The following is a 27,808-nucleotide window of genomic DNA, read 5'->3' on the forward strand; positions in this document are numbered from 1 at the left end:
TGCTGGCCACTGTACTGTCGAGCAGCTCCATCGAGTCGTCGAGCAAATCCTGACGGCCTACGACAGTAAGGAATATTGTAACAGCCTCTTCTTGGACATTCGAGAAGCGTTTGATCGAGTGTGGCACATTGGACTCCAACTGAAAATCAAGCAGACGCTGCCTGCTCCATATTTTGGGCTGCTAAAATCGTACCTGGAAGGAAGGAGGTTCGCTGTGCGCTTTCATTCAGCAATTTCCACCGAGCACAACGTGGCAGCTGGTGTTCCACAAGGTAGTGTCCTCGGCCCCCTGCTCTACTGCCTGTATAGCCACGACATGCCGCAGCCGGATGTAAGCCTTTACGGGAAATCTATGTTGGCCACATTTGCCGATGACGTGTGCGTCACCTACAGGTCCCGATGCGAGCACGACGCAGCCGATGGTATCCAGGACTTTGCATACCGGTTCTCGGAATGGGCAAGACGTTGGAACATTGGCATCAATAGCAGTAAGTCCAACAACGTCTGCTTTACTTTAAAGCGGAGAACGCCACCGCCCGTCTACATCGAGGAAGCCCCCGTACCACAGCCGAACGCAGCAAAGTACCTTGGAGTGCTTCTGGATCGCAGACTCACATTTTCCAAGCATGTGACCGACATCAGAACGCGCCTACGTGCTAAGGTGGCGAAGCACTACTGGCTACTTTGTTCGCGCAGTAAATTGTCGCTATCCAACAAGCTGACAATTTACAAACAGATCTTAGCACCAAACTGGAAGTATGGGTGCCAAATCTGGGGCTTGGCATGTGACAGCCAAATCAAAAGAATCCAGGCTATTCAAAATAAGGTAGCAAGACTTATCACCGGCTGCGAGTGGTTTGTTCGAAACACCACTCTGCACAGAGACCTAAAACTAGCAACGGTTTTCGACGAAATAAACCAGCACTCGAGCAGATACCATGACAGGCTGGAGCGCCACAGAAATCGGCTGGCCAGCGCTCTAAATAGATCTCGCCCACCAAGGAGGCTCAATAGAAGGCAACCGAGGGATCTCATTACCCGATCTCCTTTGACAAGGGTCCGCAGAAGCTGACGCTTATCTTAAATCCTATTTGTTATATGTGATTGTTATGTAATTCTAGTTAAATTACTGTAAATTTGAAAAAGCTAACTATAGTTAGCCGGCGAGCCCAAAATGGGCTGAATTAATAGATAAGAAGGACACAAAGGGGCTTCATGACTTCCCCGTATGCCTTAATAAATAAACTAATTAAAAAAAAAAAAAAAAAAAAAAAAAAAACTTTTAGGCCAAACACAAGCGCGCTTAGCCATAAATTGTTGCGTTGAGCGACGCACGGAAAAGCGAAGAACGGCATAAAAAAAAAGTAGGAGCAGCTCCGGGAAAGCCGAAAAACTGAAAAACAAAGAGCATATGGAAGGAGGCCGTTGCGCTAAATTTCATTTCATGCAGCGCTGCGTTCCCAACGACATCGCGTCGACTCCGTTGGGGTCAAGTTGAAAGTGTAGGCTGAGATTTATGGCTTCGCCAGTGGGAGGACCAGCGCCACCCACTGGGACGCCTTTGCTGCGATTGGGTTGACAAATTTGCAAAATTGGTGCGGTCGAGTCGAGGGTTAATTGAGTTCAAATATGCAATTACATATGCATTTGTTTACGGCGATTATTGCGGCCTGTCAGATGATGCAATAAATCAAATAATAAAACCGTGTTGTTTTAATTAAAACGGCCAGCTGACAAAAAAATGGCCATGCTAAAAAGCGCTGGCAAACAAAGTCGCGTACTTTTACGCGCCCTTGCCCATTAATTTAGGTGGCAAAGAGTGCGGTTGGTTTTAAATGAAAAAGCGCTAAAAACAAAAAAGTAAAACCATCATTACAATTCAAATTATAATAAATTCTAAATGCTTCAATTATGAATGTGACCTTGGCCCAAGGGAAGCGAAATATGTTTCAATCCGCCACCTTGCGCAGCGCAGGACGACGTGCGAAGTCATTTGAATGCTAAAAACAAAAACCAATATTAACTTTAAAACTTCCGTCTCGTTCGCGCTGCTAATTGCGTTGACAATGTCCGGAAACAAAGAGGTCAGAGGGCAAAAAAAAGGCGGGCAGAGCGAACTGCAAACGGAAACCGTCGAACAAAGAAGGCGGCCGGGGCGTGGCTCGCCTTCTGCTAATGAACATCGATTTGGCCTCAGCTGCTCGAAAAACGCTTTTCCCGTAATCGAAATCGGAATTTAAATTGACTCATTAAAACGGAGCAAAAAGCGGGTCGCACGACAATTAAACAAACGCCCCCTCCTCCCATCACCACCATCAAACTCCCGATTCCCGGCAAGCAAACGCCAGGAAAACCCCACTCTCCACAACTTCGATCCTGTTCTTAGCCCCCTGTATCCCCCGACATGGGGTCATTAGTTAATTTGCCAAAGCGGCTTCCCTGCGGTAATACTCTCTGCCGGCGGCTTTGGCCCTGCAAGTGTTATAACGTTATAACGTCGGAAAGTTCGATAATGAACAAAGAAAGCATCCGGCGGGGAGATTGCGGATTACTGGTCTCTCCCCTTGTCAATATGGCATTAATGCTACCGGTGAATTTTATTTGTTCATAATTACCAAATTAAGCTGTTACGTATAAGCTCATAATATGTGTAACTTAAAACACATTTATGAAAATTAATACGTTTATTTCTGCTGGAATGAGTATAAAGAAAGATGCTGTTAATCTAAGTAAGTTTTAGACTATATCTTCATATTTCACAAAGAACTAAGGCTTCCGATTCTGTTTTTTTCCAAATAAAAAAGATTATTACTAAAATTATTATTTTTTCGGCCATTAAATCCAGTCTACCCCATTTACCCTATTCACTTTATTGAAAACTTTTCAAGTCAATCAGCCCAGAGAAAAAAAGAGATTTCTCAACGGGTTCAAGCTTTTCGGATCACTGACGTCAGGCTGTCACTTTTGCCATTTATAACGATGCCTATTAAATTTAGCCACTGCCAAGGACGAGCTTTGTCCCCGTCCAGTAATTTATGATTACCACCCACCCAGGCCAACTCCCCGTATATTTTTTTTTCGCTTAGGTTGCCTTGGTGCGTGCCGAGCCGCAATCTGCCGGGGCTATTAGATTTTATTGAGCCGCTGATTTACACAATGCGCTTCAATTCAATTCGCTGGTCGCCGTCACTAGTTGGGGGATTGGAGCTCTGGGGCGCGGTGCTAATCGCTAATGGAGGGAAAACGGGAGCTGTAAACGGGAATCTAATTTTCACACATAGTTGAGGCGGAAAAATCAATATGGCCAACACACGAGCTGTCTGGTCGAGAACAACAATGGCATAAGTCACATGCATAATTGAGTCGATGTTTTTTTGCTCAGATTTCTCTCTTAAAGGCTTTCTCCATTTGCTGATAATGGGAGGAGGGGGAGGTCAATTCATTTATTTACATTTTCTGACCTCAGGGCTTTCTTTGCTTGGCTTTATTCTTTCCAATCCCCTGTTATTATTGTTGTGTCTGGGTAATTTCTGACACGTGTGAAGAGATTTCTATTAGCCGACGACATGAAAGAAAATACCAATCAAATACGACCAGAACAGAACAGCAAACTACATATTTGGTTTAATAAAAGGCCACAACTTGACAGGAGGTTTTTCATAATATTTGACGCCAAACTTTAATTAATGTGAATTGTCTAATATCATTAAGGACATGTCCTCTTTTCTTATTTAATTTCTATATTAATTACTGGCGCTATTAATAAACGTTCGAAATATATTCATTATCATAATTTACGCTCAATACCATATATTTGTTAATTAATAATCAACTGTGTAACTTAATTTCATTGTCACTGCTCCACAGTATATGTGAAGTTGTGGGAATCCAATATTAAATTTCTATCTACCAGTCTGCCGCTTTTTGTTTTCCCACTCGGGCTGTCGATTCAACTTGGCTCCAACGTTCCATTCGGTTGACCATTTTAGTTGGCTGAATGGGTGAGTAGGCGTGTTTGGTCCGTTCAACCGCCCACGTATAAATTTGATTTACTAATGAGGCAAGTCCGGTGAAGGGGAAAACAAGGTCCTCGTATATGAAATTTTAAGTAGTTTTTTCGCTTGGCACTTGCGGTTTGTCTTGCGGGTGTTGGGAATTGTGGTTGCCATGCGAACCGCAGGAACGGGTTGCACCTCCCCGTTTGAGTGGCGATTTAAATTGGCCAAGTGGGGCTGAAAAAGATTTCGGACATGTGTCCGGAGTGTATCCACAAAAAAGTGAAATTAAAATGAAAACCAACCATGTTGGTTTCAACTTCCAAATTAGATTTCAAACAAATAAGTTCCCACCGCACAGGGTTTTGCAAATAATTAATTAACTCTTTTGGTTTTTTTGTAGTTGATCTATATTTACTTTTCGCCCTTTGTTTACATTCCAAATAGTCAATTTTGTTTTGTCACACTATCTTTCGACTTAGCTTAAAATATTTATTGATATTTACGCTTAATTCTGTTAGCCTAGCACAGTTTAAACTCTTTCAATTTCTTTGATCTAATGTATCTTAATCTAGCGCTTTCCATTCTAAACATTTAACTTCAGTATTTCTTGTAGCTCTAAGCAGGACCATTTGCCGTTTTAGACGGCGACTCAAACATAAACTTTGATAAATTTACAATCATTCATATTTATATACAACAACAAATGATATTTAGGTGTGCTTGATATTTTTTTTTATACAATTTGCCTATTTACTATGCCACGTATATATATTTTATATACAAGTATTCCTATGGTGTTTACTTTTCATTTCGAAAATATTTTAGCTACAAAATATTTAGCTACTAAATCGTTTGAGTCTTTTTGAAGTTTCCTTAAATTAGAGTGTGTGTTTAACTGTGTTGTAAAATGATGTTAATCCAGTTAACCATATGCAATATTGGTTGGGAAAGAAATATACTTCTTCAAATTCAGTTAGCAAGTTTTATGTTTTAAAATGCCAGGCATTGAGCCAATTTTTGCTTTAAAAATATATCGAAATTAACTCTCAAGATACGCATTGATATTTCATTCCTTCTGTTTTAGTTTGATATAACAAGGGATATGCTATTGAACCAGAAGATATGATGCTTCCTGTCACTTGATGACATTTACTCCTAGAATTTACATTGCACTTAAATATAGGGTTATATATGCACAGCACCTTAACGAGAAGAAAACAGGCCTATTTCAGTTTTCATATTCCTAGAAAGGTCTTAAATGAAATGTAGGGATCTAAAGAAAAAAACACAAGCAACATAAATTAACGTAGTTACATATTTTACACATTTTTCAACAAATAATAATGAATTATTTCTTTTTTTAAGATTTAAATGAATGTGAAAACTTCAACAGTCCTGTCTGACATAGATTGATATTCCTGCAAAGTAAATACATGTATCCGGATCCGTCGTATCCAGCCCTCGAACTTAGACACAACTCTCGGGCACTCGCTGGGTCATGAGGCAGTCCTTAATCGCATTTATATTGATGTTATCGTCCAGATCCTGCGAGGAGTTACACGAGGTGGTGGCTGTCGTGGTGGATCCCACAACGCCCATCACGCTTCCAGCACTTCCCATCAAAAGACTTGAGCCGGAGTGGTGTGGCTGCTGGTGGTGCGGGTGGTGGTGGAGCTGCTGCTGCTGGTGGTGATGCCTGTTCAGGGTGGCGGTGTGGGTCGCTCCGCCTGGCACCCCACCCCCAGGTGGATGGTGCAGTCGCCCGCTGGCATAAGCATTCAGTATGTAGCCACCGCCGCTTCCGAGTCCCGGTGGCAATGTGCCCACTCCGCTACTGTGCGCCGGCTGCAGGTGGGCTGCCAAAGTGGCTGTAGACGATAGCGACGTGGGCGACCCGATGACCGTGCCACCCACTCCCATGCCCAGGCCCATGCCCATTCCCATGCCTAGCGGCTTGGCAAGGCCGCCCAGGATGCTGCTGCTGGGCGAGATTACGGTGCTGCTGCATCCACCGCCCACTGCAGCCACCGCCGCCAACAGCTGCGCCCGTTGCGCGTTGATTTGATTGTAGGTGACAGTTGCATTCACCGCATCGCCGGTCAGCATCGTCGTCGTCACCTGCAAGGCAGAAAGGAAGGAGACATAGGTACACTCAAAAAGTCGAATATAACAAGATGAATTTTGAGAAATATTCATATTTTACAAGATATAGCAAGATGAATTATATTACGAATATAGCAAGATGAATTTTGAGAAATATTCATATTTCACAAGTATGCACACATACATATGTGAAAGAGAAAAATTAAAAATGATATCTTACGTAAGCTGTGTTAAAATTTAGGATATAACTGAGCTGCAGTTTATTATCTAAGATACCCGTTAATATAACCAATATGAGTATTTCTTTTATGGTGGCCATTCTGACACTGAAAGTCATTCGCCTGGAACCAATTGTTCTCTACCACTCTAGAATTTTCCACGCGAATGCAATTATATTCTTATGCTTGCCGATTCCCTGAGCAATTTTTAACTTTTAAAGAAACTAAAAACTATAATTTTGAAGCAGGAAAAACCTACAACTTCATTTCGTGCCTTTTAAAAAGTAATTACGCCCCTCCAAAGTGGTACAAAACGTAGTTTTTTGTACAAATACAGCAATTTTTCGGTGCAACATAGGTAAACCCGATTTTTGCTTGACCACAAACAGTTAGTCCATTCTTAAATAAAATAGTATGGATTCAATTTGAAATCCCCTTGACGCAGAAAAACGTATTCTGCAGATACGTTTGTGAAATTCGATACAACGATGTTTTGATCTGCCTCTCACTTCCGCCTCCGCAATCCAATTAGCTTAAATGATTATACCGAAATGCTCGATTTTCGACTAGAACATCTAAAATGCCGACGACCAATACTTTGTTATTTTGCATTTTATTTTACCGGCTGGCAAAGCGAAATGAAATTCTAATTGAAATCTCAATGCAATTTCCAGGTGACGGGCGAGTGGGGTAGTATTGCGAACACTGGCATGTTCGGCTGTTATGGTTCGCAATATTTAAAATTATTTAATTAACGAATTGAGTTATGCTGCGATTGCCCACTGGCCGCCATTGCCGCCCATCCAACCGCATTTTAAGCCTGCCTGGAATGGTAATTTAAATGTAATTGAAATCTGCGCAGCAAATCCCATTTACAGAATGAAACAAAAATTCCCTTTCAGCCCGACTCCGTATCCGATTTGGGCTCGGAATCGGATACTTTGTTATCTGGTTCCGAATGCAATGCGGCACGGAGTGGGTGGAAAAAAACCGCAGAGTCGGCTGATTTCCCAGCTACTTCTGTTTCGGCGTTTTTCTGCAATGCAAATTGGTTCGCGCCCAGCGGGGCATCGGTTTTTCGGGCTAATGTTTTTGGCCAGATTAGTGATATATATACATATATTCGCGGACTGGCAGTCAATTGGTCATGCCCGATGCATATGGCCGTTTCCCGGCTCTAATCTCGTTCGCACAGCTTATGGTAATGGCTTTCTGGGATCTCGACCGTTGTCAGCGCATAAAGGAGATATATGCATATACACATTTATATTTGAATATTCATATGTGCGATATATTCAGACAAGCGGGGGTTGGTTATAAATAAATTCTAATTGCGAACTTAATGAAATGAAAACAAATGTGTTTTGGCCGACACTCTAATCTCAAATGAATGGCTCTGGCAAAAAAAATGTGGGGAAAAAGTAAAATAAAGTCAACGTGGTAATAAAATTTATTATACGGAAACCAATTGGCATGGTCGGGATTTAATTTTTGTGGGAATAATTTACTAAATGATTCAAGAGCTACTATTCGAAATCTATTTACTGAATTGAATGAACTTTTGCATTTCAACTGAAATGCATTTAATCGATTGAAATACCGTTTATGTTTCCTGAGCACTGTGTGCAGATTGCTTTCTTAAAATGAGATTCCAGGTGCAACGCACACTTCAGCACACCTGTTGCCACTCCAAGAGCCACCCCATCCATCAGCTGTGAAAACAAGCTAAAAAATTGCAATAGCTCAGGCACTTCTCCACGGATTTGGCCATCCGATCCAGAGTTTCGTGCTCAATACAAATGCAGAGCAAAAATTGATTGATTACGGCCCTCTCAACATGATATATTGTGTTTTAAAAATCTCACAATTACCTCACAGCCCTGACTGGTGGATGGGTGGCAGCCACGTTGCACGTTATCCCCGATTTAGCCAATGGATTTTTATTTATAACCTGAGTGGCAGTGCAAAGAGTGGGAATTTCGAAGGAGCCGTGACAGTTTAAAAGCTTTTTTTAATACAGTCGGGGGTGTTCGGGGAGACCGAGATGAAGGGCCAACTGACTGCCGGTTGCCGGTTGCCCGGGATTCTGTTTAGCAATTTGACAATTTGAGTAGTTGATTGCTTTCAGTGCACCGCCCAGATTGCCAGGACAAAGGGACATCGGGACCACGAAGTCTGGGCAATAGAAGCCCAGTTAATACGAACCGCAACTGACAACTGACAGACGTTAAACGCTCCAACTGGGCTGGCTCGGATTGGATTCAAGAGCCATCTGGGCTACCTTTCTGCTCCGAAAGGCACTCACAGACAGACTGTTTGCAACAAAACTTGCCAAATCAAATTGCATTACGGAGAATAAAGCAAAGCACAAACGGCAAAAGAGTTTGTCTAACTTTCATTTGCAGTTGCCTATCCCACAAGATTGAATGCGCCAAAGGTGTCACGTTTTCATCATTTCACAATCCATCACTAGTGATGAGATCCTGGTGCGATTTTTCCTTTAAAAGCCACTAAGGATATGGTGGGTTTTCTTTGATTTAATGTAACTTAAACTATTCATAGCTAATTCTATGTAGTTGTTAAATAAGAAGGAAAGTGGATTTTAATTATGGGAAGTACCTTTCCTATTCCATCTGCTCAAACTTTACAGATTTCTGTATAAATGCTTTTGACCCACTTTCATGTCCCCAAAAATACTATTTCCCAGTGAAACAATCGCTTGTTTAAGTACTTACATTGCCATTGGGTGACCACTTGGAGGTCCCGCCTCCTGCCGCCGCTGTGGCAGATGCAAACTGATGTCCATCTGTGGCAGATGCTGACGATGTAGCTCCTCCCGGTCCTGACATCGCTGACGCGGCCGCGTTGGCGTTGGCCACCACCGCCGTGGAGGTGCTGCTCCCGGTGGCGGTGCCAGCGGTGGTGCTGCCCACGTTGGAGGCATTGCTGCCACTACTGCCGGCGCTGCTGCCACCGACTGCTTGATTGAAATTTATTGATGAGCAGCCACGTTGCGGGGTCGTCGTGTCCATGTGTTAGATTGGCGGGTTCCGTCGTTAAAAATATTTACGATTAAAAGAAAATTGCATTGGTTGATTGGATTGGATTGGATCGGTACAGTTCGATTTGGGTTGAATCGGTATGGTTTGGTTTGGTTTGGCGTCGGTCGTATTGTTGTTGTGTTGATGAGATTGATTACGATTGCGGGTCGCCAAAGAACAACGGAGCCGGATGTGCAGATAGCGTATTGCCATTGCGATTGCGGGTCACATGAAAGTAAATGTCGGAAAAGTGGCCATAAAATTTGATTAAAGTTTAATGCCCGAAGTGCACACTATAAAAAAGCTGCTTTATTCTCGGTTACTTCAGCGGACACTTGACTCGCGCGGGGTGACATTAAAAAGCAAACCGAAATTGAGCTATACGCGCAAGTGACTCCTACTCGCCCTACACTGTACAAAATTGTGAAAAATTATTTATTATTTGAAAATTGTTAAATAAAAAGGCAAAATATTTTCAATAACTAACAGTTGCTTATAATTCTCAAATATATTATCTGCTTTCATACATAACAAAATATAATTGCAACAAGCTCCGCACAAGTCGAGTGCCCCCAAAGTGTCAGGAACTGTTTATAATCTTACCGTATTGCGATGGTATTACGTCCGGATCACGTTCGTCCTCAACCAAATCCTCTGATGATTTCGTTTTTATGTCCGTGTGCTGCCATCGCGGCTTCTCCAAGTTTCCGCCCTACGAGAAAATAATACGTACATTAATTGCTCGAAAGCCGTCGGGGAATGTGGGTGCAAGTGATGGATGTGAGATGGTTTGATGGTTGGATGGTGGGTGGGGAATGGTGAATGGTAGGTGCAAAGTGGTAAATCCCTTCCATAACTCCAAAACATACCTTAAAGACATCGCTGGGCTGGGCGGTTACTCCGGCGGCGGTGGCCTTGCTGCCATGATGACGATTCCGCCGCAAATTGTGCACAAATGTCACCACGAATATTCGTATCGCGATCGCCACACCAATAATTATGATGGTCAGGACACTGCCGACAATCACCGGCGACAATGTCAGTGTTACATCGTCGTCTGTTTGTTGTTATTCGCGTAATTACAGGTTGACAATCGTCGTTCATAAATCATCATCGAGTTTTAGATAGATTCCCATCACAGCAGTTCCCACGTACATCAAATTGATTGGCGATGGAAGTGGTAGTTAAGGCGTTGGCGTTGGATTCCACCGACGACCAGGACGTTAAATTTGTCGACATGTGACGGTTTTATTTTTAGAGAAGAAAAAGCGCAGAATATATTCCATGAGTGTGCGATAAAGCCATAAAAAGTGGGCGGTAAATTTTGATTAATTGGTTAGGATGGGGTGGGTAAATCCCTACATGAACCAGTTGGCTAAACTTTGTAATGTTAATGTGTTGGCAAAATGGATTAAACTTGATTTGCTATTCATTTGATGGGTGATAATTTTACCTTTTGATTCTGAACATTTTTCTGGAAAAGTAAGTTATGAAATTCTACGGAAAATTTGCCTTCCAAGTCTACAATAGATTACCAATTTTAGGAACAATTTCTGTAAAATAGCTAATGGTGACCAACATAGGAAAGTATTTCCATTATCCATCCATACACATTCTAACTCATTGCTTACAATTGATATTCTCAAAACAAAAGTATTCCCGACTCCTTGCTTAATGAATTCTCGGAAAACTGGTCCACTGTTCAGGATCAGCCCTTGTTAAAAGGTAATTTTACACATGTTTCACGCCATCGCATGATGGCAGCTGGGAATGTGTCCTTCAGGCAGGCATGTTGATTGGAGTAAGTACTGCAGATGACTGGCGGAGGAGCCCACCTGTCAGGTGTCACAGGCAGAGGGACTGAGAGGTGGTTGGTTGGCTTTGTGTTTGGAGTCGGAAGTGAGGCCTATTGCCTGTATGGGATTAATGCAGACAAGGAAATCAGGAAATCTCTGGCTAGGCCAAAGAAGCCGATATAATGCTCTGCACCCAGTGTCCATCAGATGCGAGCTGCTCACTTGTCAAAAGCATAAACCCGCCCGCCCACGTTCAATCTTCAATCCCACCCTTGCCAGAATTTCCAGCATCCTTGCATCATCCATCAATCAAGGCAAATTGTGCTGTTCGTTTTTCGGCGCCGCCATCTGGCTGCTGGTAGTGCCACTCACCTGTCTTGTAAGCTGTTGAGCCAATTATGAAATCGGGTAGCAGATAAGCGGCACTGCGGCCCTTCTGGTTGTACGAGTAGATGCGCAGCCGCAGCGAATTATTCTCCTGGACCATCATCGAGGTCAGGGTGTCCAGGTTCTCCAGCGAAAATAGTGCCTCCTCGGCGTTGCTCAAATTGAATCTGCGAAGATGAATCAGGCGGACAAAGGATTGGTTATTGGCCGGAGGGGCTCGATATGATTGCGAATTAAATCAAACGAAATGGCCAGGAAATCAACGGCATTAAGCCCTTAATCAAATGTTCGATTGTATGTGTGTGTGTGAGCGCGGCCTGAGTAAAATCCAATGCCGCAAATACTTTTTGGCAGCCCTTTCCTTTGGCATTTTTACGGGTTTTTCGCTGGCATGTTTTCCTAACCCCAAGCACTTTTGCCGCCCCCCTCCAATGCTCCAGTCCTCATAAGATATGCGCTCTTTCCAATCATGACCTCAATTTGAATTTGATGCCTCTGCCAACGAATGCGGCTTTGACTTGTCTACCCTTCGATTCCAGGCAATCCTTTCCTCGAAAAAGTTCTGAAATATTAGGGTTCGATGTCTATATATATTTCTGCTAAACATTTTAACATTGATGACGATGTTTGTTGCGTTTGTTGTTTTTTTTTTTTTTTTCGCTGCCCAATGTGGGCTTCCATTTCCTTCCGTTATCTTTTTTGTTTTGCTTTGACGATGTCTTTGTTTTTAATAAGAAATGTTTATTTGCCTTGGCTGAAGCCCAAAAGAAAATTTGGCATAAATTTATGCGAAAGAAAAATGAAATGGAGACATCCCTCGCATAATGTTATGTGCGCATATGAATTTCATTTCCCCATTTACCATAAACATGTATACGCATTTAATAACCACTATGAATGCAATGGCTCAAGGACCCATTTCAGGACAAACACAGCCTGCCCAAGAGCGAGCTGTTTCACGCCTAATTACACACCTGCATGGAGTGCTATATACATGTGTACATATCTCAGAGGTGAAGGCACTTGAAATACATTTGCCAGAACTCGAGTCCCCAACTCAACTCACCCAAACTATTATTGAATAAAATCATGCTGGTACATCTGTCTTTGTGGGGTGTCAAGACCAGATATCTTTCCACTTGGAAATGCGGTTGTGGGGCTGCAAAGGCGTTCAGCTAAACATAGTCATAAATGCATTATAATCAGCCCCAAACTTAACTGGGGACTTAGGCCTATTACTCACGAGTATTTGTCCGGAGTTACTCGTTATTTTAACTCTGGATTTCTTACTCGTTATATTTTTAAAACGACTGGAAGCTAATTCAACACAGGCAAATCCTGAATTCAGACACATAACTAAGCTTTGATTAATCAAATAACATGTAACCCAAACTAATAGTTTTAATTAATTACAATTAAAATAATATCTAATGTACATACAAAATAATAATAATAAGTTATAATTCTCGAGAACGTTATTAAGATTTAGGATCGGAATAATAATTGATATCCCCAACAGGTAATTTCGCATACTTCATTTGATTAAAGCTAGTGTTATTTCTATAGCAGCCCGGAGGTCAAATCCCACGCACATACATGAATGCGAAATGTGCGCTACCGAAACGATATGGAGCCATTTGTTTGACATATGTTCCATATCTGGGCTCCGGGTCAAGTCGGACCGGACATAAGCGGCTTAAAATCAAGCCCCCAAGCGGAAGTGGTGGCGGCTGTGGGGGTGGGGCGTCCTGAGCTCCTGGCAGCTGTAGTTATAGTTGATTAATATGCTTACCTGGTGATGCCGGTGCGTGTTGAAAACATTTCGAGTACAAATATTTGCGGCAGGCCGCCGTCATAGCCCGGTATGCACTGTATGTCAACACTCAGTTCAGTTCTGTTGAAGACGGTACAATTGCTGACGGCATTCGGCAGTGCTGGAATCGGAATCGGAATGGGAATGGGATTTGCAGTCCGCACACATTCGCATCCAGAAATCAGATTTATGTTGGTCCCCGTTACGCAGGAAATTAACAAGCAGCAGCAACAGCACCGAGAAAAGTCAAAGCGTGGAACATGAGCATTGGTTTTGGTTATGTTGATTTTTTTTTTTTGTTTTTTTTTTTTTGAATTGAATCCGAATCCCCAGGCTCCCAAAATGCACAATGGTCCACAACTCTGGTTTTGTTGGTTTTCGGTATGACTCTGGCCTGGTCAGTCCGGTTTTCCGGAGCTGTGGCATGCCCTCCAGTTCGGAGTACTCTGTGTTTGACTGTGTTTGCATGCGGCATTAACATGTTAAGGTCAAATTGCACGTAATGAAGCAACGGCAAACATACCCAATGGGATAGGAAAAGCGGGCAGTTGCCAGTCGGAGTACATATGGGGATTTTAGCTGACATAAGGAAGCTTTGCACGCTGTTGATTCTTTTGGCAAAGGCACGAAATATGATACCTTTTCGTGATTATCCAAGAACACAGCTAAGGCTTAGACTTTTCAAGAAATTCTTTTGTTTTCATTACTTTTAAAAACTTGGGGAACTACTCGCCTTGATTTTATAAATACATATGTACTCATTAAGAAACTTTCTTACATATACAGAATATCTAAAACTTGCACTTCTTATAATGGATACATTTGTCGAACATGACAAATACTACTGGTATACGAATTCTTAAGCATTATGATGGTATAACCAGAGCTTGTGAACCACTGACAGGAAGGACACTTTTCCCAATCTCCACGTGAAAACTTACCGGCTAGCACGACTTGGAAGAGACAGGGGTGCTGCTGGGTGCCCACCTCGTTGGAGGCCCAGCATGACAGTGTGCCATAATCCTGCAAATACATATTTATTTATTATTTAAAATGCGGCTCTTGCTTAATTGCCCGGAGCTGACTTCGGTCTCCACTGTGGACATAGCCAAACATATACATATATATGTATACATATATATAAAGAGGGAAAGAGGGGTGAATTGGCGTGTTTACCTGATCTGTGACTGGTGTGTACTTTAAAATGCTGCGGCTGCCGTTCACGCTGAATCGTTCACTGCCCACGTCCAGAGTTTCGCCCGAGTTGTTGAATTTCCAGCGAAAAGTCCTGCAAAATGTTTGTGCACATGTGTGAGTAAGTTGCGTTGACATTTTGACAGTTGTGTGTGAGTGTGTGTGCAGGAGGCAGGAGACGAGCGACAGCGACGTAAAAGGACAGGTAAAATGGGGAGCCGTAGCCGGCGAGTGAAACATGTTTGCGAAGTTTTTCATTTTTAAAATAGCTTGTTAAAATATTAAAGGTTAAGCGGACACACACAGGATGGAGGCCCCGGTCCTCGGACCGAAACTCACACATTTGGAAGCCTTTTAAAAGGTTAATTATCTCTGGCATATTCGGTCGGACGCTTTCGCATCTTGGCAGTGCCAAAATAAACGTAAATCAATAAAACAGAAATCCATTTTAAAATCTACAAGAGGGAAAGGTGAATGAAATCAATAAAATACAGAAAATATGCGGGCCGATTGGAGCAACCTCGAACGTAAATGCTCGATGTCAACAACAATGCCGGCATTATTGATTTATTTCTGGTAATTAATCATCCGATATGTTCAATATAACTTTTCTTTGCGCCACAACTTTTATTTCAACACAATACTTCTGTTGATAGGAAAATTGAAATATTTCATATTATTTTTCATAAGAAACTGATCCATCTCAATAGCTTTAATTTCTATAATATTTTTCTGACTTTGTTGCGCACCTTTTTTCGCTTTGTTGTTAAATTCTTGAAGTTCTGCAACAGTTTCGATTAAATTTTAATACAATAATATGGTGTGGTAATACATTTTTTTACCCCGCCGCTTGTCAGGCGCTTAAATGCTGATAAATTAACTTGTCGCCCCCGAGTCCTACTACTTCGGCCCCCAGCGCCTTGAAGCTCGCAGCAGCTTTTTAATGTTCACGCTATGCTCCAGCCAGTTTCCCTTCGATTTTCCCCGCTTTTCCAACCATCATCCGCAAGCCAGCAGCAGCCACAACAATTACACGGCGCCGCAGCTGCCTTGGCCTCGGCCTCGCATATTTTCCGCCGGCTAATGATTAATTATTTTAGCATAAAGCGTCAGCACAAGACGCAGCTCAACAGCGGAGCGGCGAAAAATACAACAAAAAATTTGAAATTAAATACAAGACAAGACAGGGGCAGGGACATGGCCAGGGAGGGCCTCAGAAGCAATATACAGACATCTCGGACTGAGCTAGAGTGGCAGCTGGCCGGGCCTCAGTGGTGTGGCCTCATTAAAAAAACATTAAAGAGGGCCACATTCTCGCTGTCCGACTAAAAATAAGCTCCGGCGACTGCGATGTGGATGGCAGAGCCAGTTGTACATTTAAAATGAATTAAAATAAACAATTTAAAGTCCGGGGAAACGAATAACAAAAAAGGGCGACAAACAAAAACCGAATAAAAGGGAAAATCGCAGGGAAAAATACAAACGGAATACAGCAAATAAAAACAACAACACAAAATTGTTAAATTTTCTCACATTTCCTACAAAATAAACAGCATTTTCCGCTACGCACACACGCGCGCCCGCACACACAATCACAATCATTTGTCAATTTTACAAACTTCCTTTCAACAGGAAACCGGAAGCAATCGCCTACAAACTCAGCGAAAAACCTTTATGAGGGCTCATAGGGGGTGGGGGGTGTTGGGGTATGAAACCGGATAAGCAGGAAGCTTTTCCGATATTCTTGTTAATTTTTTTTTTTGTTTTGAACTTACCGCGGCGGCGGATCGGCTTGAATTTCGCACACAACCTCAACAGTCTCGTCCTTAGAGGCGCCAATTAATATTACGCGGTCGGCGTGCTTGCACATGGGCGTGTCTGTAATGAGAGATTAAGATAAGTCAGTGGAGAAAAAAAGGAAAAACGGCAATAAGGGGATATTCATGAGAATCAGCATCGATTTTAACCAATGAAGTAAGTCTTTAAAAGTACAGTCTCTCAAGATAAATTCTACTCAAGGTAATTACACATGTCCACACAAATCCAATCCGTATAGTTTATTAAATTTTGAAAGTAAAGTAATTGTTTTATGACAAGCACTGCGAAATAGCCGGCTCAAGCATATCAATGTCACTCAAAGAAGCTCGTAAAATATTTTATCAATATAAATTCAAAATAAAACCAATCCGTTCGTTCTCAATCTCCCGAAGCTTTGTCTCTGTAAATCACGGTCTTTTATTTTCTGGCGTTCACTTCCGGTCTCTGGCACCTGTTGAGTGACAAGCCAGATACCGTATCGGCGGCAGGACATGGAAATGTCCCGAAAATCGCCGGGAAATGAGCCGAAGTATTTGGTTTGTGTGGGCGTGGCAGGTGAAAAACGCACAAAAGTGATTTAGACAGCAGGGACCGACCGAAAGAGCGACGCCTTCGCATCAGTCTGTCAGCCAGTCAGTTATACGGGGCGGAAAAAGGGGTCGCTAGGTGGGAAAATGCCGATGGAAAAGCCTTCGAGTGGAGGGACCCTTTTCTCGTTTACGGGAAATTAATTAATGTGGCAACATGATTTAGTACTTCCCAGGTAAATAGGCGTTCCATAAATGTTAAAGGATTATTAGCTGACGGCACACGTGGCGTATGCGTAATTTGCTGTCGTCAACGTGCCAACTTTTTGCTTTTCTCTTTCGCTCCCTTTTTGGCACATCCGCTCGCACATTTTTGAAGGCAACTGGAATTTCTGATGAATTGTTTATCTTCAAAAATGTACACAAAAACCAAGGGGCGTAATTAATTAGCCGGAAAATTACTCCCAATTCGGGTAACATTAGCTAATGTTGTTGTTGCCAACTTTGGTATTACACATTTAAGGGATGGGTAAAGTGTGTGAAGTGATTACTCAGTCGCTTTGCTAATTAAGCCGCACTTGAATGGCTGAAGGGCAGATCCTACCTACATACAACTGACCGAAGTTATGAGCCGAATTCAATGGGATACTTTGTGGTCTAGCGGCTTGGGTGAGGGTACCAGTACTCTCTGCAAATATGGCTTCTAGTATAAAGGACGAAAGATATTTAGCCAAAATTAAGCCGCATTAAGATTTCCATTTTGTCTATGGCTCAATGATATCCCCTTCAATTATTTGAATCAATTATTATGTAACTCGTGTAATGTTTAATTATAACCTTATGCCTGTAATGCCTCAACTTAGGCTCATCATCCAAGTTATGCGTTCAACTGACTTGGAACTGCGCTCATGTGGCTCAATCAGCACGGAATTTAATCCCAAATTTATGATGCACTGTTAAAACCCGGAGTATGATGCATTTGTAATCAGTTCAAATTTGTTATTTTCATCTTTCTTTTTTGTGTAATTTTTGGGTTATGCAGGTTTTTGTGTTTTATCTATTTTGTTTAAGTTTTCAATGTTCCTAAAGCAAATTCATTGATGAAACCTGCATTCTTTTTGCGTAAACCTAATCAGCTATAATTTAATGATTCGAAATTTTATTTTTCAGTGCACGTAGTGTACAAGAATCCTTGACGAAGACACTGGCAGAGGCAAAATCCAGCTAGTGCGATGGCGGCGCACTCCATTTAATTTATGGCTCGCAGCAATGCGCCTGTCAAAATATGAGTGTCTGTGTGTGCAGTACTTGAGCTTGAGCGGCAATTTGTATGGCTCAGAGCTGAGGAAAAAGCACTGGTACACAGCTACATGTGTATCGCTCAGCTGCAGAATCCGGCTAGACTAAGCCAGTAGCAGTGGCAGTGCCAGTGCCAGGGCACCCGACTCATTACAATCATCCTCATCCTCATCATCATCATCGCCATCCTCCTCATCAGGACAGGCGTCTCTGTCAAATTGCTTAAATTTGGGGATGGATTTTTAGAGTGGAGCTGGGGGGGGGAACATTCGGCTCCATAAGTTGAGAGGCGGCAGCAACTTTTCGCGGGCTGTTAAATTGAAGCATAATTCCGACTGCAGTTGCAGCTGCAATGAAATATGGCCAAAGCCAACGCATGTGGCAAGCATATGAAATTCGCAACAGCGCTCCAGACAAACGAAGCCAAGCAAAAATGTTGTATTTATGCAAAAAGCGGAATGAAAAATATTTTTTTCGCAGCCTTGACGTGCAACTGCGCCAAGACTCTCTGCCTGAGTTGTAAAATGAAAACGGACGGAGAACAGTACAAAACAGGAATAAAAAAAAAAACAAGGAAGGGAAAAAAATAAATAAGAGCAGCCCCAAAGAAGAAAAAGGCAAATTGCAATACATCAAATGAGTCGTGGCTATGGGGAAAAATGGGGGCTTAGTCGGGGTATGACAACTGCGACGGCTGCAGCCCTGACTTTATGATAAGAAACCAGAAAACAGACGAGCTCCGAGTGGCAGGAAAAGATGGGGCACGAAAATGCACAGCGTTTCCAGATAGATGATGCCTTCAAACAAAGTGCCGCTTGGCAAATTTATGCTTAAAATCGCTGATGCATCACTGTTTCTGTTTAAAGGGCTTGCCGAAACGTAGGGACCCAGTCAAGGACTACTCACATTTCACCCGCAGTGGCAACTGATTGCTGACCGTCTCGCCCTCGTCGTTTATGGCACTGCACGCATAGTTCCCGGCGTAGTGCTTCGTAATCTTCTGGAGTACCAGGCTCTGATTCGAGCGAATGACGCGGGCGGATGTATTGTGCTCCAGATGAATACCCTGAAATTAAATGGATACATTATATGGGACGAAAATTGTAAAAGATAGTTTATTGGGTAAATCAATAACATGGCGATGCTTATAAATGGTCTCAAAATTGGGTTTCTGTAGTATTTCCTAGATAAAATAATAGCACAAAGTAATTAACACTTTTGAACAATATCTAATAAGATATTTAAGAGTCTGTTGTTAGAACTCCGAAATCTGTAAGTCTATTAGCAAAACTGAACTAATACAGCAATGGATAATACAGCCATAGTGCTGCCCAACAATAATCCGTTCTAAAGCCACTCGGGTTCGAATTTCAATTTGCCAAAATCCGCTAAGCGCATCCGAAAGGCAAAAATTCCCCACACACTCGTGCAAAACACACTTCCTCCCCTAGTGGAGAGGAAGTGGGATGTTGGCCATAGTTTGCGGACTGTGGGATGGGAACTTGGCCTGAGTGATTGCCAAGCGACTGCGGATTGCAGTTGAGCGACGGCCAAATCAATGCCGCAAATCCCAAAACTATTTTACCCAAAATGGCACCACCCCACCTACAGCCCACAACCCATACCGGGCCAAAGAAACCACTAGAATGGAAATGAGCAAATGCAGATCCATGCATCAGGACATCGTCGTCGGCGGCCGCCACTGACGGAGGAGCAGCCACCTCAACGCATACGCAACCTGCCATGTTATTGGCACTTAACCAGAACCGAATGCAAGGAGCCAGCCAAGCAGACGCCTTTCAGGGATGCCAACCGGTGGCTGTGGATTGAGCCGGATCCGAATGGATGGGTCCCCGGGTCGGTATGACTGCCCGGCTCACTCCTGCCCAACTCGAACACACTGCGACCTACATTATGCAACCACAACAGTTTCCGCCATTGAGGATTCGATTGTACGTGACACTCGAAGTAAACATCGTCGCCTTCCTTGATATCATCCGGTGTCAAAGTTGAGCCCAAGCGTAACGTCACCAAGGGAGGATCTGCAAAGAGGAGCAAAGAAGGAAGACAATTAGCCACTGGAAATCCAATAATAACCTAAGATGGTAATCTAGAACTATACTGCGAACACCTAAATACACTTTCTATACACTTTTTGGTATAGACAAACTACTTTAAAAGGCTATTACATACTTTTAAATATAAAGGACCTGATGTAACAATCGTCCTTGAAATATTTTGTGAGCACTTATATTTATTTCCTGCATGGGACATGTCATTAAATGTATAGCCTAGAAAGGCTAAAAGAAAATCCGAAGTAAAATGTAAAAAGGCCTATTAACTCAATGTCTTAAAACCAAAATCTTTTCGATTATTCATGCCCCGATGTTGTTGTGCCATACTTTTTGCGGCTTTGCAACTGTCTTGTCATCGCCCAGAATCCCGCACATTGTCATGATCAAGCTTATTTAATAGTTTTTGCAAATATGAGCGATTTAGAGCAATAACTGGAACAAAGTGAAGCATCAGCCAAGAGTTATGAGGACATGGCAACGACATCCCGCCCATCGACCGCTGTTTGCCAACATGTGTTGCCGCTTAAGTCGTTTGAATTTGCTTAACGAGCCACAAACTTTGCGACAAACAGAGACCAGAAGCGGCAAGAGCCCGGAACCAGACAAGGAGACCTAGTACCAGTACTGGAACTGGGACCGGGACCAAGACCACGAAGAGGACCTGGAACTGGGACAGAAATAGGAGCAGGATCGGGAAAAAGGGGACGCACGTGCCAACCTTAATATTGTTGAGTTATTGGCGGCCAAAACCAAACGTCGACAGTCAAGAGTTGGGCAAAACGGAACCCAAGACCAGACCCAAAACCAAACACCAAGCCAAAGCCAAAAAGTTCCCTTCCGCCTTCGCCTGGAAACTTTAGAATGGCCTGGAAAACTTTTGCCCAGCCGGGGTGGTGTTTCCCCGCCGCCCACTTCTGTAGTCGCCTCGTTTCTCAGCGTCTGCCAATCAGGCAAAGTGCCCAAAGGGCTGTGAAAACTCTTTCGCTGGAAAAGTCGCGTCGCGCATTTCCGCACACATGTTGCAGGCCATTTTTGTGATTATCATTTACCGTTCCACCACGGATACCCTTGCCCCCATGACCCTTGCCCCGTAATCTCCCGACAAACTCGTTTCTTTGGCCCAAAACGACCATCGATCGATGGCGGAGCGGAAGTCAACGGTTGCTCAGAATTTATGTGCCATCGTGGGCTGTTGTATTATGCCAACTGACACACGGGATTTGCCAGGGCTGCAAATATTAAAGATGTTTTGGCAACGTAAGACATTAAACTTTTTCTACGATATTTAAATTGGTTGCAGCAATTCAATCAATTGAGCACTCATAAATAATAAGCCCATTCTTTTGGGCCAATCACATTTTGGAAATGTGTTTATAAATCATACTATTATTAAAATTTGAAAAAAAATACTAAACAACTCTTTTATATCCTAAAAATGTAATTTGCTGCCCTATTAATGAACTTAATAGGCTATGCGAAAGTGGGCAACACTATACTCGCATGAAATAGCAAAATTTTCCTCAGTCGATGAGTTTGCTTTCGCCAGTACAAATCGGCAATTCTAATTATAAATCCAAAAAAGTGAAAAACTAAAAACCAATAAGTTTTCTTAAATCTGTGAACGTGAAACTAGCGAAATGCCGTCTAAAAGAAGGGCAGCTAGTGTCCAAGCAGCAGCTAAACCTCGAGAGAGCGTAGAGGTCCATGTCAAAAAAAGGGCATATTCACGTTCCAGTGCCAAAACATCGAAGGTCTCGAGCGAAACCTTCAATCGCGACGTTTCACATCCAACCAGAGGTAAGAAATGTGAAACCAATCTGAATTCCAAAAATGTTTCGCAAAAAGGGCAAAAGTCACAGCTTATGACAGAAAGCGCTGGAAAATTTGATCCGGAGCCAAAGGGAAAACGGCGGGCTACATCCTGTTGTTCCAAGTTCCTACATTCGGATGAGTTAGCGAGCCCACGTGATTCAGATAATTATGCCAGGCAACTTCGAGCGTTTATGCGAAGTACTACAAAGACGGACAATGAACAAAAGTTGGATGCACCAGCACGTGAAACTTCATGGCCAAGTCGTTCTAGATCAAGGCGTAGATGTACACAAAAAAATGAAAATGTAATTGATTCCAATGAACCGGATCAAAATACAACTTTTAATCAACCGGAAGTTTCTTCCAATATAGTTTTGGAAAAACATAACCAGGGGACTTCAACGTCTAAAGAAAATCAAAATAAAGCCAGAATCCAGAAAGAAAGCTATATTCCACCGCAATCGGACAATCAAGCTTTAAACTTAAGCCAAAAAGGTAAAAATGACTGGACTACGAAGTTGCCTGTGCCCATTCCAAAAAATATATCGAAGAAGAATTTGGATTCAAAGTCCAGCGATTTAGCCGAGGCGGAAGAACCAACATATTTAAAACGTCAGTCTGAGAAGAATTATTATTCAGGTTACCATTCGGAAGAGACATATACCACGCCGGCTAAATGTTCTAATGCTCAAATCAACTCAATACCATATCTGGACTACGGTACTACGTACGGCCAGGCTCAGAATTTAGTCGTTTCCGAAAACGTCAACATAACACAAAAGCCGAATCCAGATTTAACATCGCGTTATCATCATTTTCAAAAGGCAGAGTCTCCACAGCCCATCAACTTCGCCCATCAGAAGGAAATGCATATGAGAAACGAACATCAATATAATCCCGATCGTACTCCTAGTTTTTTAGAAATGCTTTCTCAAGCCGAAGTTAAAAAAGAAAGTAATCAAGGCGCTAAAAAGCCAACGAGTAATAAAGTATCTAACGTTTCTCAATATCTGATCGATCTCGGGTTTACTAGCGGAAACGACGATAACAACAGCAATGATGGTAACGAGGAGCAAGACGATATTGATAGGCGCCTGAATGCTGATATGGAATCTTTATTTGCAACTGATGAGCTGGCACGGCCACCTCCACCTCCACTAGCAAAGATTCCAACAAAGAGAAAGGCAGCTGAAAGATCAAATTCTTGGCTATTGGATCCCAAGAAAATGGAAGCTGATATGGATGCACGCCTCCAGGCGGAACTGGATTCTCTACCCGTGGTAGCAGTATCAGCTGACGAGACGAAAGAAACCCCAAAGGAACCATTAGGTAAAACTCACCATCACATATCAGTACCTACAATCAAGAACTTGTCGGAGAATGAAGCTTTTCCGAAACCGAATCTGGTATGCATTCCTCCACAACCAGCTATTCCTCCGCAACCAGCCATTCCTCCAGCACCAACCAATTGTATGGCCAACAAAGCCATGGAGACAGGAATATCTAGCGTTGTTCAGATGGCAAATAATCCGCTTGCTTCAACTCAGCATCACGCCTTGCCACAAGTGCCGATAGTCACGCGACTTAAGGTTGGTCAGGGTGAGGATGTATCCGTTGAATTTACCACTGGTGCGGATGGACTAATTACCAATGTGCAGTTGGTGCCATCAACGATGGCAATGGGTCCGCCAACAGTGAAGGCCACCCAATTAGAGAGTTTTACGGCCCAGCAACTGAATAAGTTATTACAGAGTGGGCAGCCCTACCTGTCCTTGCCCATGACTGACTCTGGAGTTCCAGGTGCCGTGCTACAGGAAACGTTAAAGACCAGAGATGCACCTGAACAAGCGGTCGAAGATGAGGAGGTCGACTATGAGGAAATAGGAGTGGCCGACACCTTTGCAGCTTACTGGCCCAGCAAACTGAAGTTTGGAAGGGCCCATCCCGATCCCGTGGTGGAAACGGCCACTCTGTCCTCCGTTGAGCTGCCCAATATAACCTATGAGTTGGCCCTGCCCCAGAAGACCACCGAATGTTTGAGTGCCCTGCAGCTGGAGGCAGTGGTCTATGCCTGTCAGGCTCACGAGCAGTACCTGCCAACCGGAGAACGAGCTGGATTTCTGCTGGGCGATGGGGCTGGTGTGGGCAAAGGTCGCACCATTGCCGGCATTATTTTCGATAACTTCGTGAAAGGCCGGAAGCGTGCCCTTTGGGTCTCAGTCTCCAGTGACCTCAAGTTCGATGCAGAGCGGGATCTAGCCGATATAGGAGCCCACGAAAATATCCGTGTAGCGACAATCAATAAGTTTAAATACAGCCCCATTGATTCCAAAGAAAATGAAAGATTCAAGCGCGGCGTGATATTTTGCACTTACACAGCTTTACTTGGAGAATCAATGACGACCAACTCGAAGTACAAGACTCGTTTTCGCCAGTTGACCAGTTGGCTTGGCAGAAATTTCGAAGGAGTGATCGTCTTCGATGAGTGCCACAAGGCCAAGAACCTAAGCCTGATAAATGTGGGTAAGTCCACCAAGACGGGAGCGACTGTTCTGGATATGCAGAGAATGTTGCCAAACGCCAGAGTGGTGTATGCTTCAGCCACGGGAGCAAGTGAGCCCCGGAATATGGCCTATATGACCAGATTAGGCCTGTGGGGTACAGGTACAGCTTATCCAGAATTCTACGAATTTGTTAACGCTGTGGAGAAGCGCGGCATAGGAGCCATGGAAATCGTGGCCATGGATATGAAGCTAAGAGGTACTTACATAGCTCGTCAACTGAGCTTCAAGGATGTGAGTTTTCGTATCGAGGAGGTGAAGATGTCGAAGGAATTTCGCAAGAGCTATAATTTGTCTGCCGAACTCTGGGCCGAAATAAACAAGAAGTTCCAGAAGGCCTGTCGCCTAATGTGCGTCGAGAATAGGGTGCAGAAGATTATAACCTGTCAATTTTGGTGCGCCCATCAGCGTTTCTTCAAGAACCTGTGCATCGCCTCCAAAGTGAATCACGTGGTAAAGATGACGCGGCAGGCGACACGAATGGGCAAGGCGGTGGTCATTGGCCTTCAATCTACTGGGGAGTCGCGCACCCTGGAGCACCTAGAACGTCATCATGGAAAACTAAACAGCTTTGTGTCCACCTCGAAGATGATCATTAAGTCGTTTGTAGAGAAGCACTTCCCAGCTCCAAAACGCGACTCGTTTCATCATTTACTGAATACGGGTGAGTTTGAGCCTGAGGCACGTTGCCGCCCACCCAGACAGAAGAAGATGAAAATGGATACCGAATGGGTTGAAGATGATATGGATGCCGAGGCGGTCGAGAGCGACATCGAGATGTACGAAAAAAACGCTACTGTGGCTGTTGCTAAGCATGGACAAAAGCGGCGAGGACGACCGCCCAAGGCGGACAAAGGTATGTTGTTCTAAGTGTTTTATTTTGAATAAATATTAATCATTTTAATTCCTTAAACAGTGGAGAAGATTACCATGCAAGAGCGCATTCTGGAGCATCTTCGCAATAATATGAAGGAAGAGGATAACGAACCGGAACCCACAGACCCTTTAGACAATACCAAGCCCCCAAAGACAAACATCACGGAGCGTGATGTAGAACGCTGCATAAACATGCGTGAGATTCTGCTGGATAAAATAGATGCTCTGGGCAAGAGGTTGCCGCCCAACACGCTAGACAAACTAATCTCTGAACTGGGTGGCACCAATTTGGTGGCAGAGATGACGGGCCGTCGTGGAAGAGTGGTGCGAACGGAGTACGATGGCTACAAGTATGAGCCACGTTGTGAGAACGACTCCACTATGGACCTGGTCAATTATCGGGAGAAGCAGCGCTTCATGGATGGCAGCAAGCACGTGGCCATAATCTCGGAGGCGGCCTCCAGTGGAATATCTTTACAGAGTGACAAGAGGGTATCCAATCAGCGGCGTCGTCTGCACATCACTTTGGAACTCCCATGGAGTGCAGATAGGGCCATACAGCAATTTGGGCGCACCCATCGCTCCAATCAGGTCAATGCACCAGAATATGTATTTGTGATCACGGATCTGGCTGGTGAGCGTCGATTTGCATCCACGGTGGCCAAGAGACTGGAGAGCTTAGGAGCCCTTACCCAAGGCGATCGTCGCGCCACCGATGCCCGTGATCTCTCCCAGTTCAATATCGATAATAGCATCGGGCGCATGGCCCTTGAGAATGTGATGCAACAGCTGACCAGCGGTAAACCACTGGACCGGTCTCAAGTGCCTCAATCCTATAAAGGAAACTTCCTCTACGATTGTTGCGTGGCAATGGCCGGCGTGGGAATGATCAATGTGCGGGAGGAGAACAAGGTCAAGGTGTTCACCGTGGAGAAGGATAGTAATAATATCTCTAAGTTTTTAAACCGCATCCTTGGTTGCCGGGTGGAAGTGCAGAATGCCCTTTTTAAATTCTTTCTGGACAAGATGTACTCACTGATCATGCAAATGAAGCGCACAGGACGCTTCGATCTGGGGATTCTAGATCTGGATGCCCATGGAGCAAGTGTAAAATCCATCAAGCTGATGAGGTTCATTAGGAAGCACGCTACAGGAACGGCGGCCACCGAACTTCACACTGTGACAGTGGAACGTGGTATGTCCTTTGAGACAGCCCTAGCCAAGTGAGTTGAAATTTATATGGGTAAATGTATTTAACTAACTTATAAACTCCAATAGATACCGAAAGGAGGGCCAATACGAACACGAAGGCTTCTATGTTCTACAAAAGCTGCGCCAAAACAAGAACTCTTCAATTTTATGCCTGCAGGCACCGTCCAATTCATCGGATGTATCAAAGGGAAAGATCAATTTGCAAATCTACCGACCCAATACAGGTCCCCAAGTGCGATTGGAGACACATGCCTCCATTTCATCACGATATGTGAAGGTAAGCCCGGAAGAGGCCCAAACATACTGGGTGCAGCAGTACGAATTGTGCTTGAATATGTGCTCACACCTCTACTGGAATCGGCCTTGTCCAATGCCGACGGGCTGTGAAGTGGGACTACGAATGCGCACCTACCACGTGCTCTCCGGGTTAATGCTACCGATTTGGGACCGGATCGAACTCATTATCGTGAATAGCGGACACAAGATCCAGATCATACGCATGAAGACCGATGAGAACAAGAAGATAGTGGGCACGGTGGTGCCGCATGCCGTATACTATGACCTGGTGGACGATTTGTCCACGGATTCCATCGTGGAGAGCTATTAAAATGACACCGCCCAGTGAATGGCAAAGCACACGGCACTTCTATTGCCACTTTAAAAATATCAACCCAAATTGCGGCATTCAATGCAATACATGTGGCGTAAGCTTTCGCTTTTTCAAAATGCCAGGCACGCTCCACCAGCTCCACCCAGAAGGAGCAGCCCGCCCATGTTCCCGGCCATAAACAATGGCCACAGAAGCACATACGGGAAGACACTTACAGCTCGTCTGCGTGCGTATGTGATTCATATGTATTGTCTGCAACGCTACGGCGGAGACTGCTTCACATACACTAAAAAAAATAAAGCCATACCAAAAAAATTCTCTTGTTTTTTAATATATTAAGTAATTTCCAAAGGCCTGGTAATTGAAAGGTGTTAATGGCTTAAATTTAGTTTAGTAATTAAATGAAAGTTTTAGTAAATTAAATGAAACTTGTTACTTTGTTTAACCGCAGTGCTCTTTCTTTTCCAA

The 27,808-nt window shown here is 43.6% G+C and overlaps 2 protein-coding genes across 3 annotated transcripts in view; one reads left to right on the forward strand and one right to left on the reverse strand.

Moving 5' to 3' along the window:
- Positions 1 to 4,398: 4,398 nt before the first annotated feature.
- Positions 4,399 to 27,808, reverse strand: part of LOC117145130 (neural cell adhesion molecule 1) — a 65,100-nt gene continuing 41,690 nt past the window's right edge. The window contains exons 10-20 of one of the 2 annotated variants that reach the window (XM_033310663.1): positions 20,106 to 20,236; positions 19,101 to 19,260; positions 16,326 to 16,428; positions 14,533 to 14,644; positions 14,298 to 14,379; positions 13,336 to 13,477; positions 11,529 to 11,710; positions 10,230 to 10,417; positions 9,964 to 10,072; positions 9,055 to 9,296; positions 4,399 to 6,116 (exon numbers count right to left, since the gene is read on the reverse strand). In XM_033310663.1, the coding sequence (XP_033166554.1) occupies positions 5,466 to 6,116; positions 9,055 to 9,296; positions 9,964 to 10,072; positions 10,230 to 10,417; positions 11,529 to 11,710; positions 13,336 to 13,477; positions 14,298 to 14,379; positions 14,533 to 14,644; positions 16,326 to 16,428; positions 19,101 to 19,260; positions 20,106 to 20,236 (2,102 nt within the window). In that variant the 3' untranslated portion in view covers positions 4,399 to 5,465. Of the gene's footprint in view, positions 6,117 to 9,054; positions 9,300 to 9,963; positions 10,073 to 10,229; positions 10,418 to 11,528; positions 11,711 to 13,335; positions 13,478 to 14,297; positions 14,380 to 14,532; positions 14,645 to 16,325; positions 16,429 to 19,100; positions 19,261 to 20,105; positions 20,237 to 27,808 lie in introns of both variants that reach the window. The other variant, XM_033310654.1, reaches the window with a different exon arrangement.
- On the forward strand, positions 21,788 to 27,635 carry LOC117145121 (protein strawberry notch homolog 1). Its single transcript, XM_033310644.1, has 3 exons — positions 21,788 to 25,498; positions 25,559 to 26,741; positions 26,797 to 27,635. Exons 1-3 carry the CDS (start codon positions 21,907 to 21,909, stop codon positions 27,335 to 27,337), a joined length of 5,316 nt encoding a protein of 1,771 aa, XP_033166535.1. The 5' UTR covers positions 21,788 to 21,906; the 3' UTR covers positions 27,338 to 27,635.

Source organism: Drosophila mauritiana, chromosome 2L (genome assembly GCF_004382145.1).
Source record: "Drosophila mauritiana strain mau12 chromosome 2L, ASM438214v1, whole genome shotgun sequence".
Classification (NCBI taxonomy): Eukaryota; Metazoa; Arthropoda; class Insecta; order Diptera; family Drosophilidae; genus Drosophila; species Drosophila mauritiana.